This window comes from Poecilia formosa, unplaced genomic scaffold (genome assembly GCF_000485575.1).
Source record: "Poecilia formosa unplaced genomic scaffold, Poecilia_formosa-5.1.2 Scaffold293, whole genome shotgun sequence".
Classification (NCBI taxonomy): domain Eukaryota; kingdom Metazoa; phylum Chordata; class Actinopteri; order Cyprinodontiformes; family Poeciliidae; genus Poecilia; species Poecilia formosa.
Genome location: NW_006800232.1, coordinates 1413 through 16213, shown reverse-complemented (window position 1 = coordinate 16213; position 14801 = coordinate 1413). Strand labels below are relative to the sequence as shown.

General features: G+C 42.1%; 1 protein-coding gene across 1 annotated transcript; it reads right to left on the bottom strand.

Moving 5' to 3' along the window:
• Window positions 1-3301: 3301 nt before the first annotated feature.
• Window positions 3302-12713, bottom strand: LOC103151811 (sphingosine kinase 1-like). The gene is made up of 4 exons (XM_007572038.2): window positions 12220-12713; window positions 8714-8808; window positions 8239-8354; window positions 3302-7064 (listed from the first exon to the last, which is right to left on the bottom strand). The coding sequence occupies exons 1-4, from the start codon at window positions 12329-12331 to the stop codon at window positions 6158-6160; spliced, it is 1230 nt and encodes a 409-aa protein (XP_007572100.1). The 5' UTR covers window positions 12332-12713; the 3' UTR covers window positions 3302-6157.
• Window positions 12714-14801: the final 2088 nt, after the last annotated feature.

The following is a 14801-nucleotide window of genomic DNA, read 5'->3' as shown; positions in this document are numbered from 1 at the left end:
ACAAACAACTTATGTCAGTGCAAAAAAAAAAAAAAAAAAAAATCCTATCTAAAGTGTAATGTTTTGGAAGACATGCACCTTTACATCCAAAAATCTTTATCCTGGCAAATGCAGGGGCACCCTGGAAGTAAATTTGTTAGGGTCTGTAAAAGACTGCGATGGAGATTTGCCCTCTATCAGGACATCTGAGCTGTTACCATAAAACCAGAGTGGTGCGCTACCTTATTTTAACTCAAATTGATGTCAGGCAGGGTCCAGTTTTAATTGTACAAGAAAGGAGTTTGGAAGAGTATTAGATCTTTTTTCTAGGGGAAAAAATGATAAAATCAAGAATATGTTTTGATTAAATGGTGTACAGTTAGATAAATGGTACATTTGTCATACACGACTTATATCATGTAGCAACAGACACGAAGCAGATCCAATATTCTAATCAGCTACATATAAAACCGTGGCATTAGTATTTATTTACGCACAAACTAAAAGGAAGTGCACCGAGAGCATAGCCTTGGGGTGCACCTATTTTAACTTCGATACTTTTTGAAGTCAACCTGGAATCATATCATTAATCGTCATCAATAATTCTGTTTAAATCTTGATTTTTGTTTAAATAAATGAACAGAAATGGGCAGAAGATGTATGATTGCTTGGATCACCGTTGCAGCAGGGCTGAATATTACTCACTCCGTTTCTCTTTTTCTGTCGTGTCCTGCTTTTTTAACTGGAAGGCAAAACCTTTAGAAAGAAATCATTAAATATTCAGGATGCACTCCAAGCACATGTTAGCTCAAAGCAATGTGTAACATTCCTTCTACTGCTAATAAAACGGCAACAGGACATTCAATCAACTGGCAGGTGTTTTTTTTTTTTATTATTATATATTTTTTAATAGTGAGCAGAATAATGCTGATTCAACTGTATTTTCTATAAGATTTTCAAACATCTCTTTTAGTTGCCATGGCCTCACATCTTTAAACTTTTTTTCTTATAGAGTAAAATTCTTATTTAAATTTCTTTTATTCAGACTTCAATACTTTTTGAAGCCTGAAGTTAAGCTTGGAGAAGCATTGACTATAATTAGTTGGAATAAATTATGTTTCACGCAATATGAAAGAACATGGTCAGGAACACAAAGAATTTTTTTTAAATTTTTTATTGATCTTTTTTTTAAAAAAAAAAGAAAAGAAAGAAAGATATAAAAACTTACAGAAAAGAAAAGAACATGATGTGTGGCTGGTCAACAACCCAAACTCTCTCACACACACACCCACACACACACACTGTTTGAGTTTGTATCATATTGTGTGCAAGTCAAAGCCTTTAAATCTGTGCATGATGTAACTGCTGTCATGTGGAGAGTCTAAGGCACTGAAACTCCTTCCTCTTATTTCCACCTAATCCAGAGAAAAAAAAAGAAAAAAGAAGCTGCAAACAGGTGGCACACAATTCACTAAACAGAACCACGTTCTTTTTGGCTTCTAACACAAAACCACATGACTGATTCCACAAAACCATCAACCTACTGCGCTAAACATCAGCTTTTACTTGCACATAAAAAATAAAAAAAGGAAAAAAAAACTATAAGTAACTACTACACACCTTTCAGAAAATTTGCCCTTATTTCAGGCTTATGACAGCAGTGGACTCTAGAGCAAAACATGACTTTAAAAAATATATATTTTAAACTGAACATGTACATGGTACAAAAAGATTTTTAAATGTTACAGTTTTAATAAAAACATCATTGCGTATTTTATGCTATTATCTTAAATCAATAATAAAATAACAAAGGGTATTAACATTTGTGTAAAAAACAAAACAAAAACAAAAACAGTCAGTGGAACTGAACAGTTCAGAACCATAAATTAACAGTAGTCTAATGCCACACACCGTTTTCATGTTCGTTATTAACAAGAATCAAGTCATTTCTTTAAGATACAATAAGCTGGATGTCATTAAAAGATAAACTTCAAGTCTTTCGCTGCTGAGAGCTTATGTGGTAAAAGATAATCTGCATCTGAGTATAAAACGGGAGGGAAACAGGTGGCAGGATGAGGAGACCATGTTGTGTAACAGACGGAGAAATTTTCCACGCTAAAACCGTTCTGGACTGTATGTTCTCCTACGGGCCAGCAGGGGGAGCTCTTACTTCAAAAATCCGCAACAATGACAAGGCATTTGCATAGCTCATCTTGACTTAATACAGCAGATGATGAAGAGCGAAGCTGGAATTTCAGGTCAGGGCAGGACAGGATGGGACAAGATACGCATTCCAGGCAGCATGGTAACTCTGTCATGATTGAGGGTGCGGTATGCCGGGCATGGACTGTGATCAGGACTGCTGTGCAGTCTGAATAAAAGACCTGGGGATGTAAAACCAAGTCATGGAAGAGAGATGTATTATATCCACCTTCAAGGACGTTCCAAGGACTTTCTCGAGTTATTTAAAGGAGGGGGAGTTTTTTGAGATGCCTACTCTCAAAGTTGAACTTTGAAACATAATCACCAGGGCTAGAAATGTTATGCTTAAGCTAGCCAAAATCTCAAACTGAATAATGTATAAAAAAGGTATTCTTAATTTAAGCTATATATCTTTTTAATAAATATGCAGAAAGGGTAATTTTGGAGAAGTTGCTAATGAAAAAGTGAGCTAACGGCAGTTTGCTTCTAAATACCAATTAGTTGGAGAAAAAGTGCTGCCTGGGCAACTTCATAACTTAGCACTGCCATCACACTACTGGCTATTTACTTTTCATTTAAAGGGTGTAGGGAGAAGTGCTAGCTTTGGTAAATAACGTTTTAGAATTGCCTTTATATTTAACACTGTATGAAGCACAATTTGATCACCAGCTAAGTCTGATATTTGTCACATATTTTCTCGACCTGTCAAAATTTTTTTTACATATTTTCACCAATGTGCAACAGTGACCCCAAAATAAGACTAGCCAGTCTATTGTAACACTGTTCAAACACTGTGTATGCGCAGTTAAAGACTCATTCATCTAAGGATGAAGAAAACTTGAAACCAAAAGTAAAACTGTAAGCATGACCTACATTCTGATTAACGCAGCTGATGCATATCAAAATCAGAAACAAACACACGACAGATTATACTTTTTAAATTATATATTAACTTTTCGTCAGTTATTTGAAAGCTAAGTTTAACTTCATGAATCAGATTGCTTGCTTCCAAATCATTAGAATCAACAAATCCCTTAAACAGAACTAATCTGACAGCATGAAGTAGGCTACGAAATCTTCTGAGGGATCACTCAGCTTCTGCTTAGTTCTGCAAAAAAAAAAAATTCAAGAAAATGCTAATTTGAATAAAACTTAGTTTTGCTCCAGATGGGCCTGGTAGGTCAAGATCTTTTGACTGATTTGAAATATTAAAAAGCAACTTTGCTTGTGTTGGTGGGCTTTATTAGGAGGCAGGCGATATATATAAATAACACGTGGCACAGTCACTTGCTCACTATGGGTGAAAAGTAATGATAACTGACTTTATGAATCAATTTAAGTCACACAGTTTACATGATAAACAACAATGGGGAAGTAAAACCTCCAGTAACAAAAAAACAAAAACAAAAAACATTCGCAAAAATGACCGAAGTGTACGACTCGCACGACGCCATCTTTTGAAAACAACACAGTCCCTACACAACCAAAGGTAGCAGCTTAAATTAAATGAGAAAAAAAAACAACTAAAGTTTCATAAAATCTAATTTACTTTTTGAGAATGGATCTTCACAGTCATATGAAGTTTAGAAAATCTAGGAGAGGAACATGATAAATTCACATTCGTGTGTCCTAATGTCTATACGGACCCCGAATTATCGAAGGTGGCACAGCATCAGAGTCCTTCCTGGATTGATCTGCAGCGTAGATCCATCTGAAAACCTTTTTTTCTTTTTTTTAACTACAGGTTGAGAAATATGCCTGAAGCTTTCCATGCGTTGTCACATTAACAAGATACTTGAAAGGATTTTCTTGTGACTTTGTTCGGTAGTCCGCCGCGAAGTTCGAATCGTGAAATAGAAGGAAAATAATAATTTGATTTTAAGTTTTAACAAAAAAAAAAAAGTTAGTTATTCGTCAACTCTATTACTCTGAGTGCAACTGCTCTCATCACGTGCCACTTAATTATTAAACAGGGTCAACCTGTGGAGGACGGTGTTCTGGTCAAACAACACTATAATTTTAACTCTTTGGTCAACCTGAAAACTAGTGGAGACATACAGCTGTCAATATCAAAATGTGTTTTTTTTGTTGTTGTTTTTTTGTGGTATTTTTGGCAATTTAAAATACATATATGAAAAGCAAACTGAAAACCGTGTATCCTTTTCCATCCACTTTATAATTATGCTCTCCTTTCAATCATGTTTAAAAAAAAAAAGCTTTTTGGGCTGTAATGTGAAAAAAAAAAGTCCAAGGCATATAAATTCTTTACTGTATGAACAGACGCAGCAGTTAGCAAGACTTTACCAACTTCTCCAGCTGGCAGTCCCTACAGCTACAGTTGAAAACAGCTGAAGGTTTAAAGTGCGACATCAGCTGACTGCATCACCTTTTTCTTACTCAAAATCACAGATGCCCTAAAAAACTTTTTTTTTTTTTTTTTTTTTAGAAATCAGCACTTTAACAGTCAAAAGTGTCATATTTTCTTTCCTGTCGGCACAGGAAAGGACTTTACTTTCATCGGTTTGACCAGTATTTTATTTTGAGAATACAGCAGTTAAAGGAAGACCTGCTAAAACGGCCTGATGCGCCTCAACTGCACACGTTGCAGATGCACAGTTGTGCTGTAGCCTGAGGTAAACTGGTGTGTGTGAGTGTGCACGCGAAGGAGGTTGCTGGGGGTGGGGAGGGGAGGAGGGGGAAGGTCATGATGACAACGCTAACATTTGCACTCTGGTCCGCTCCAGTGCACTAATTGCTCCGCAGCACCGACAGCCACCGAGGAGGCCGCGCGGAGGAGCAGAACACCTGCCGCCCTCCGGCTTCCATCGATCACACGCCTCTCAATATGCAACTTCTAACAGGGCCTGTCTGAAACTGCACTTTATCCACTCGAGTGTGCTTTGACCAACCTAATATCCGCTTGAAAACCCACCTAAGAGCTTTTACGTGCTTAAAAAAAAAAAGACGCCGACTTTCTATTTAGCACGCTTTAGCCAAAGTAAACCCTCATATTAAGGACACATTAGGTGCCGATGGTTCGTTAACCGTTGGTAGGGGAGCGAGAGTACAGTCTTAAAGAGAGGGGATCATATGCACAGTAGCAGATCGCGCCCCTCCCCCTCACTAAGTGCTGCAGAGATGCGAGGGAATGTGTGTGTATGTGAGGATCTGAGCGTAAGAAGAGGAGGGGATGGGGAGAAGAAAGTGTGTGAGTGGAGGCGATTCCTACAGCTTAATGATGGTCGGAGATGAAACGGTACGGGAAATGGAGAAGACGGTGGTAAAGGTGTGGAGTAAGCTGGTAAAATCTGTTTGGCAGGAAGGAAGAGGTGGGGCTCCAACATGAGCAAATCTAAAGTTTCTTTTCATGTAAACTAAGCAAAGATTAAAGATCTGTCAAAGCTAAATCCCTCAGGGGGGATTTATATCTCCTCAATTTTCTTACAAAGCTCAAGGGCAGGCAGTGTTGTCAGACCGGGGCGAGGGGAGGAATTGAAGGCCTGTAGTTGTACAGCAGGGCAAGAAGCGGGGTTTCTCCAGGAGTCTCCCAGGGAAAGAAAAACGTGCTTCTCTTCACATGTGCCATGCTTATAGGGTTCGACAACCAGAGTGCAATGTGCTGCCACTGTACTGCCAGAGCCCCTCATGCAGAGTCCCGCATATAGATACATTTGGGTTTGCACAAAAATACATAAAGATCTGGCTTTTTTTTGTGTGTGTGTACATACATTTCCATGTCATTTCTCTAAGCCTGGACCAGCCAGAAGTAAGAGCAATCCTCCATGGCTTTGACCCTGAATCTAACACTGAGAGAACGAGAAGACCATAAAAATAGGTCAGGTTGTCTCTGTAGAAAAATAAAGGAATTTCCAAAGGCTGATTAATTGTCTTTGGCACTTCTGAGAAGACGGCACACATAAAGAATCCGACAATGAGTACAAAAGGCTAAACTAGAACTATAAAGTAAAGCACAAGTTCATCCGCATATAAGCCTGGCCATTCTGGGGTGGACCTGAGCCTGGATGGGGCCATATTCCACCACCTCTCCGTCCACGGTGATCATGCCCTGTTGTGAGACGGGCTCTAACCGCAGGGCCCTCACCTTTTCGTACACAAGGTGGGGGCAACCGCACGCTAAATGGGAACCCCTCTCCATGGCGAGGAAGAGACGCAAGAGGGCGGGCCGGGATATTCCCGCCGTCACGTAAAACAGATGAATCAGCCCGTCGTCCGCCATCGCTCCCGGCACCGTCCACAGATCCTCTGCTAGGTGGGACTGGTAAATAGCCAGCACCAGAACAAAGTCTTCCTCATTGACCACCGTCCAGTTTTCAGGGACCGGCTGGTCCAGGCTGGGGAGGAGAGAATCCGTTGGTGACGCAGTCTTATTGTTGCCTTGCGTCCCGGGCCTAATGTTGGTGATGACGCTGGAGGAGTTGGTGATGGAGTTTTGGTTCAGGTTCGTATCGACGCAGTTTTTCAGAGAGCTCTGCTTTGGCGAAGCTCTGGGAACGAGATGACAAGGAAGGGACGAACAGAGAGACGGCTGCTGAGGTGTGAACGGAGGACGCGTCGCCTTCACCCTTTCGTTTGGAGGTTTTGGTACCTCTTTAGCTGGCAGGTACGCTAACCTGCCCTGATATACTCTGAGCGAGGCCAGACGCACCAGGGTGCCCATCAGGAACCGTATAGCTCCAACGTGACGGTACTTCTCGCTCTCGATATCCACATCTGCCACAAAGCCCCAAGCCAAGGAGAGGAAGGAGAAGAGGCGCTGACTGGAGGCCAAATGGACCGACACCAAGTCTAGAGGACCAACCAGACCTTTGCACAGCATGAAGCCACAGCTCAGGAGCAGCTCCTCGTTCCAGGCAGGAGGCGATCTGTTGAATTGTCACAGAAAACAAGATAAGACAGAAAATACGGCAGCGCATTAAATAATGCAGCTTTTTGATGGAATACTTTCTTCTTTAACGATGCAAAAACTAAAGTAGGAGAGTCAAACTGAACATGTTATTGTAATAAAACTACTATCATGGCTAATACTGCAGTATTAGCCATGATGATAAATATATTTTTTGCTTATTAAAGTAAATTAATTATAAAACTAGGACTGCAATTCTCCTCCATCTAAGGCACAAATTCAACTGAGAGCCTAACATTGTTGGTAAATACTCAACATGTGCAGATGAAGCAGATTTTGTGTTTTGGAATGCTATTCAGTTTACACGGTGCAAGAACATATGAATCAGACGTTTTGCACAGAATAACTGCTCTCCTCCCAGATCACTTCAAAATTGAATCCTCGAATGTTTTAGACTTATTCCTAACCAGATGTTTTTTTTTATGACCTTGAAATAAGTGATCTTATTCTTTGGTCATTTACTGTGAGATTTGAGCCAGTTGCATATCAATAGATCACAATTGGTATAAAAACCATGTGTGATCTTTGTCAAATGCACAATAATGAGATTTGTTCCCCTGTGTTTTCTATGCCAACAAAACACGAGGCAGATACACAACAGAGTGACGAGGATGTTAGAGCTTCTGAGAAGTAATGGAGTCGGGTGGTCCAAATCCACAGGCAGGAAGTGTTGCAGGAGCTGATGAAAATGTTTTTACATCCGCATGCTCATTAACGTAAACAAGTCCATAAATCAGCAGCAGGTTCGGAGTCATCCAAAGTCCTGACACCTCGTAAAGCAGATGCGCTTCATGACGTTTCTGGCTCACCAGCGACGGCTCTTTGAAATTGTGCCAACGACCAGGCGGCAGAAGGGGATGATAACCTGGACACGTGCTGGGTCAACACAATGCACAGACTTTTCTAAACCCCTCGCATCATTGCTTTAGAGAGTTTATGCAACCAGAAATGAACTCTCGGCGCATAACAAAACAGTCCCGGTACGTCCTCTCTCCAGAGGAATGACGAGCCCAGTCAGCCCTTTGCTCTAATTACACAGGAAGGAGACAAATTGTCTTCTGTAAACTAACGAAGGCTCGTCTTTTGCAACGTTGGCCTATGCATTTAAATGACTCATTAAATGGTGGACTCACTGCGAGTAGTGGTGGATGGATGCGGCCAGGGCATTGCCAGAGCCACCTGGCAGCATGCCTAGAGGAGTCTGGATGGCCTGTTGCCAGTCTTCACGCTCCATCAGACCATTTATCACCTGAGTGAACAAGAGAGATGACCGAAATTTAGCTTTGGCTCAAAAATAAGAAGTTGTAGATCTGCAAGAGACAGAAACATGTTTGGTAATGTAGTGTGGCACAACCAGGGTGACCAGATGGTGCTGTGGCTGAGGACAAAAATACTTTCTGGATGACTGCAGCTTTTTTTTTCTTTTTTTTTTCCCAAGCAAGAGCCCCAGCACCTGATCTCCTTTATCATGTGTGAGACCAAATTAAAATTTTATATTTCTGTTCCAGGAAGTGCCATAAATAGAAGCTGGAGTTTTGGAGGTTGATCCAGCACCCACTGATTAACAGTTCTCGCCGTTAAAGAGCAGAGGCGGGCGGTGCCGCGTACCTCAAACAGCAGCCCGTCGCCAGACATGATGACCAGCGCGTCCCACTGCGTCAGGTCGGCGTTCCTCACCAGCTCCCGCGCGTGGTTCTGGTGCTCTGACGGACAGAAGAAACGCAAGCGTCAACTGCTGAGGCAAGGCAGAAAATGTGGGACAAAGTGACAAAAATGATGATTGAAAAGCAGCAAGGGCAGAGAGAGAGGCAGAGAGAGAGAGAAAGACATTTTCCCTTCATCACCGCAGGCTCTGGAGTGGGATCAGGGAGATTAGGCAGAAAAGGGATTCAATTTCCTCTTATCGGACCAGACATATCACATTAGCTCATCCAGTGGCTACTCAGCAGCTCTGAGGCAGCTTAGGCAGCCTGCAAACATCTGTGACCGAGAGCTCGGGGAGCATGTGGTCGCGTGTTGGTAAAATGTGCTACTGAAGGAGTGAGCTATTTGTTCAGCCTAGTTTTATTGGCAAGCGTCCTTGAGTCGGTCCCTGCACTGGCGGGGTCTCTGCGGGCTCATCCTGCCAGCATTAAAGTCTACAGTCCTGCCAGCCGAGACTCCCCAGTGTAGTCGCGTGTAGAAAATGGAAACAGCTTTAGAGAGGGAGACAGGGGGGGGGTGGGGAAGTGGAGGGGAAGGACAGCAGACACGCAGCTAAGAGGCACGGATGTGCTGCCACTATGATGGAAAATATACCTCCTGAAGTATTGATCGACTCTCCGCTTTTACTTTCCTCAATCTCTACATGCCCCCTCCCCCTCCCCTCTTACCCTGTCACCTCGCCCACCTCGCCCCTCCTGTGCTGTTTGTTTGCTGTCTGCCGGACGGACTGGAGGTGGTTATGCAGCGCTGCGTTGACAGGACCTGGAGTAACTGCACTGCACAGCTGACTCAGCATTTTTAGCCGGCCTGACCGAAGCTTTACTTTCCAGATACTTACTTATTGAAAAGGTCATCGGAAGACAAACGTATACAATCAGCGCAAAATACGACTATGACTTCTTTTAATTCCAGTTATGCTTTTCATATGGTTTTTTTTGGCATATTTATGAATATCTGCGGGTCAAAATCAGACCTCAACTTTAATGTATTTGCCGAGCAGTATTCATACAGTTTGAATGCAAAGCAAAGGTAAAATAAATTACATTTTCCTAAGTTTTCTGCTGCAAAAACCAATATTTTTGGGAACTGCCTGATACTTTAGTCCAGAGATCTTTCATGTAAAGAATGGCTGACATACAGAAAGATGGTCATCCAGCAAACCTCCGCCAGCAGCCAAGATGATCAAAATATTTATCTATTCCAGTAATCAAAAAAGTGAAATATATAGAGTTTCATTGCTGACAGAGGTACTGTACATATATATCGTGCTTTCTTCTGTTAATTTTGATAACCGGCTTAATGAAGACTGAAAACTGTAAAGATGTTCTGAGAAAATATGATTTATCACATAAGCCCGAAAACAAAACCATCGTCTGCTAACTGAAATGTGTATCTATGTACATTACAGTATCGCAGGGCTCCTTTTGCATGAATCAAATCTGAAGGCAAAGGCTGTCGGTCTAATCATTCATGAGATGCAAACACTCTGTGCCAAAACAAAAATAAAACCACCTAAAATCTGGGTCAAATTCCCGTCCTTTCTTTTTAAAAGCCGCGGTTTGTTTTATATGTTAATGCCGTCTGCCTTTTTCCCAGGTTATCCCAGGTAAAGACTAAAACTGGTTCACTCAGTGCTTCATACAGTATGTAAAATGTACAGGCCGACACGACAGGAGCGTCCTTGACAACGGAGCCTGTCCATCCTCAAGCAAAAGAAGTTTTGAAACACTCATCAAAAAGGCGCACGCCGAGTAAAGTGGACTGCAGCTGGTTGACCCGGTGCATGGCGGATCACCCCACTCGGAGGCCTCAGTGCCCCATATAATCTTCCCCTTCCTTCCTTTACGTCCGTCTCTGTTCCTCTTCGTTGGCCTCAGTAATTAGGCTCCGTGTTTTCATCTCCCATCCAGTTGCTGACCCTCCTTCAGGTCCCGGGAGCCCGTTAAGTATGCGGGAGCGTGCCAGCGTGCTTTCTCAAAGAGACAAAACCACACAAGCGGAGTTTCTGCTCCAGCGCTCTGCTGCATTCGCTGTCATAATCCATCTCAACTGTGAGCTGCAGCAGAGATTCAGCTGCATAATGCCGAGCTGATCCAAAAGGAGACAGCATATTCATACCTGTCAAACTGCTGGCCGGCCTTAGCCAACGGGGTAAGCATGCGGGGTGCAGAGGGAAAAAATACAACTCCTCTCAAAGTTATTACGTTTTTTCCCCCCACATTTTGTCACACTGCAACCACTGGAATGGACCCACACAAGCGGATATCTTTGCGGTGGAAACAGAATGATACATTAAAGCAGACATCTGGTTGATTAATTAAATGGATTCAAATCAATCCATTATGGTTAACCAGAAACAAGCACGTGTTTCCATAAGGGCAAATAAAAATAATTTAATAGAGTCTGTGTTCAGTGTAATGAAGATATCTGAATATACAGACTATACATCTTGTTGTCCTGATCTGTTTTTGTCATTAATATACGTTTTCTTTACCAGCTCAAGAAAAACACAAATAAGGTCAGTAAAACACATATTTGGAAACAAACAACCTCTAAAGATCAACGGCTCGAGGTCCAAACCCTGACATCTGAAAGCAATTTAAAACATGTTCATTTCCCCTCGTGACGTAAAAGGTCTGGATAGCTTTGAAGGTTGTTTTATGTTTGTGCTATTATTTTTATAAGCCTCTTGTATAATACAATCTTGCTGATTGATTTTTATTTTTAATTTTGACATTAATTACATACATGCACACAAGGCTCTGATTGTTGAAAACCCATGGCGCTTATATACCGCTCATGAAGTTCTTTTGTCTTAAAAGTACGGTTCCACTTTCGTCCATTGTGATTTCGAATAAAAGGCCTCTCCAAACCGAGCTCCCGGTCCCAATTTCACCCTGTTGAGAACTATATATTGTTTTTCTGCAACTTCATGCTTCTGTGTTGGTTTGTCACATAAAATCTCATTAGAATCCAGTGAATATTGACATGACATTGGGTAAATGATGAAATGTGAGCCATTTGGTATCCAGACATGGCATTAAGGCTGTACAGAGTAACAGCTTCCATTTGGTGAAAATAGCCTAGAATAACAGTAACATGCACAATGCTGGTAAAGGTCACCGAGAAGCTTTAGCAATATGCGTGCTGAATGCGCAGCAGATGGCACGAGTAGAATGAGAATTTAATGCTCATGTTGTCTGTGAGCACAAAAACAATGCATAATTCCTGCAGAGATTAAAACTTGCTTCCAAGCGCCGCGGGTTCGGCTCATGTTGGTGCGTGGCGCAACTCGCAGCGTGACCCAGTTCTCAGACCGATCACGCTGCCATGTAGCGGGACGTTTAATCCTCCGTTTCATACCAAGACGACAAACGGGACGCGTTGCGGGGAACGTGTTTGTGGCTGACCTGTGATGACGAGCGTGTAGGGAACGGAGGCCTCGGTGAGCATGGCCCGTATGTGGCCGGTGAACAGCTGGAGAGCCTGTCCCCGTCCGCTGTGGGGGTTCACCAGGATCATGGTTCTGCAAGGTCTCCTCAGCTCCGTGTACGTCACACCTGGCAGGCAGAAACACGATGATGTGAGTCAGGATAAAGAGGATGAGAGGAATGTCTTAAAGAATAAAGAAGAAGAAGAAGAGCCATCCCCTTCTCTGAAAACATGCATAGAAATGCAGCGTAAGGGAGAAAAAAAATCGTAAGGACTCCGCATCTGTCGGCTGGGCGAGCATCGGGACTGACGGTGCTCAATTTTAATGTGACGCTGCAAACAGAGAAGGCTTACACATGCATTTTATTTAGGGTCTTACCAATTATTTATGATCAATGCCGGGAACTTTTTAATCCATGACTTCAGGAAACGGCTGCTTGCAGCTGCAAGTTTCGAAGAAACACAAATCAATGGGAGGGAAAAAAATATATATATAGGCGTTGTATTCTCTTTCCTACTTTAAAACACTGGATAAGATCAATATTTTAATATTGTTATGAAGGTTCACTAAATGTGGATCACTGCACACTTGAGGTGGTTGAGATGAAAACGGACTTGGCAGTGTTGTCTGAGCCTTTCAGCTAAAAACTAATGGACCACTTGGACCCTCTTCAGTTGTGGCCAGTGCTGCAGTGTAATGCTGAATTATACCACAAGGGTCATTCCTTGCTACAACAGTTTGGGATCAATTATATCCACCGGATGTACACATTAACAGCATCAGTGCCGACGGTAGTAAATCAGCTGCAACTTCATTGAATCTCAGCATCGCTGAGGTTCAAACCGAGCATCAGATTTTGACAGAAACGGGGCTAAAAGGAATCTTGAAGTGATAGGTTTATGGGAAACTGCTGATATGCTGTTTTTCATTCTTGTGGTCAGAGGAAAATAAAAAAGATTGGTTCCAAATGAAGGAAGGGCAAGAGTACCTCAAACACTTTTACCTCAAAGGTATGCAAAATACCATCTCTGAGCACATAGCACGTTGAAACCTGAAGCCAGTGGGCTACAGCAGTAGAAGACCAAACCAGTGCCACTGCTACTTCAGCTCCAACATTCACATGGCATTAAATTTGCCCTCAGCATGAATTAATATCCATCCTCCCTCGCGTCAACAACGGAGGCACCTGGATGTAAGGATGTTTTATTGACACAATTTAGGCGACTTAGTACTAACGTATCATTTAAACACCACAACCTCCCTGAGTACAGTGAATGAACATGTTCATCCCTGACTCTAACTGCAGCGAACTATCCTTTGGTGACTAATTCCAGCAAGACAATGCACCATGTCACGAATCATCCAACATTTCTTTCTCGTGCGTGAGGATGAGCTCGCTGTACTGCGACGGCCTCCCGGTAGAGCGCGTTTGCTGAATGAGAAATGTGCATGGCGGATGTGCAATAGGCAAAGCACCTGGGTGACACCTGGTCACACCAACGTGGATCAAAAATCTCAGAGGAATGTGTCAAAGACCATGTCGCAACTATGCTCCAAAGATGAAGGCAGCTCTGAAGAATGAGTCCAATCAGTACTTGAAAAGGTTTTCTAATGAAGTGACTGGTGAGTGTATGTACTCTGTAGCAGCATGAGTCAGCCCACAGGCGTCAATGCTGAGTGACATCTCTGGGTTTTGGTGTTTACTGGAATGAAAAATATTCCATTCCAGTGTTTGTGAATATGTGTGAGTCTGCCCGTTGTTTTGTCTTAAAAAAAAACAACATACCGACTCCAGACTCGGTTATTTTTCAGACAGGTGAATTATATACAAGTTATAGATCTGTGAGGAATGCTTTAAGTAAAAGTAACTGCTTTAGACAGTCCAGCTTAATCTGGGTGAAATGTTTCTAACCAGACAGTCCATATCATTGCTCAACAAGGAGTCTGGTACCTTTTTACCAGCCGCCAAATTCAATTAGAACCGGAACGACTGAAACACAAACTATGATCGGAAATGCCTCCAAACAAGACACGAGTAACCCCAATAGGAAGTGGCGAGAGTCCCCAAAACACACAGGCATCTACCAATCTACCTCTTATCACTCACACAGGGATGCCACTATTGTTCGCTAGTCGCATCCCTGCACAATGTGGTTTTCAATTGTAAAAAAAAAAAAAAAGATCTATGTCCTTCCAGAATCGAGTGGAAAGCAGCTTTTGAAGGTCAACCAGCTTTTAGATTGAGGTCTTGCATTCAAGTGAACTGAACTGAAAAGCATCCAATTAAAAAAATCCGCACGCTGTCATAAAAAGGTCAAAGTCAGATGAAATCCTTAGTGGATTGGTACAGATAAAAAAGATCAGCCAGAGAAACGTTATTTTACCATAATCTGCACCTATCTATCTATCAAAGGTTCTGTACTTGATGAATCAGTTTTAATGGGAACATTCATTTGAAACACTGATCTCAACCTTTTGGTACTGACCAAAATGTACTGCTATAAAAAAAAAAAAAAAAGTATTGCTTTGAAATTTTTTGTGCAAAACAAAAAAAACTGA

Bases quoted from the DNA above. Each gene is read 5' to 3' on its own strand.
- LOC103151811 (XM_007572038.2), bottom strand. From the start codon at position 12,331: ATGATCCTGGTGAACCCCCACAGCGGACGGGGACAGGCTCTCCAGCTG. The intron at 8,809-12,219 runs GTCAGCCACAAA...TCTGTCCGTCAG, and splicing joins CTACACGCTCGTCATCACAG to AGCACCAGAACCACGCGCGG. The intron at 7,065-8,238 runs GTGAGTCCACCA...ACAATTCAACAG, and splicing joins TCCATCCACCACTACTCGCA to ATCGCCTCCTGCCTGGAACG.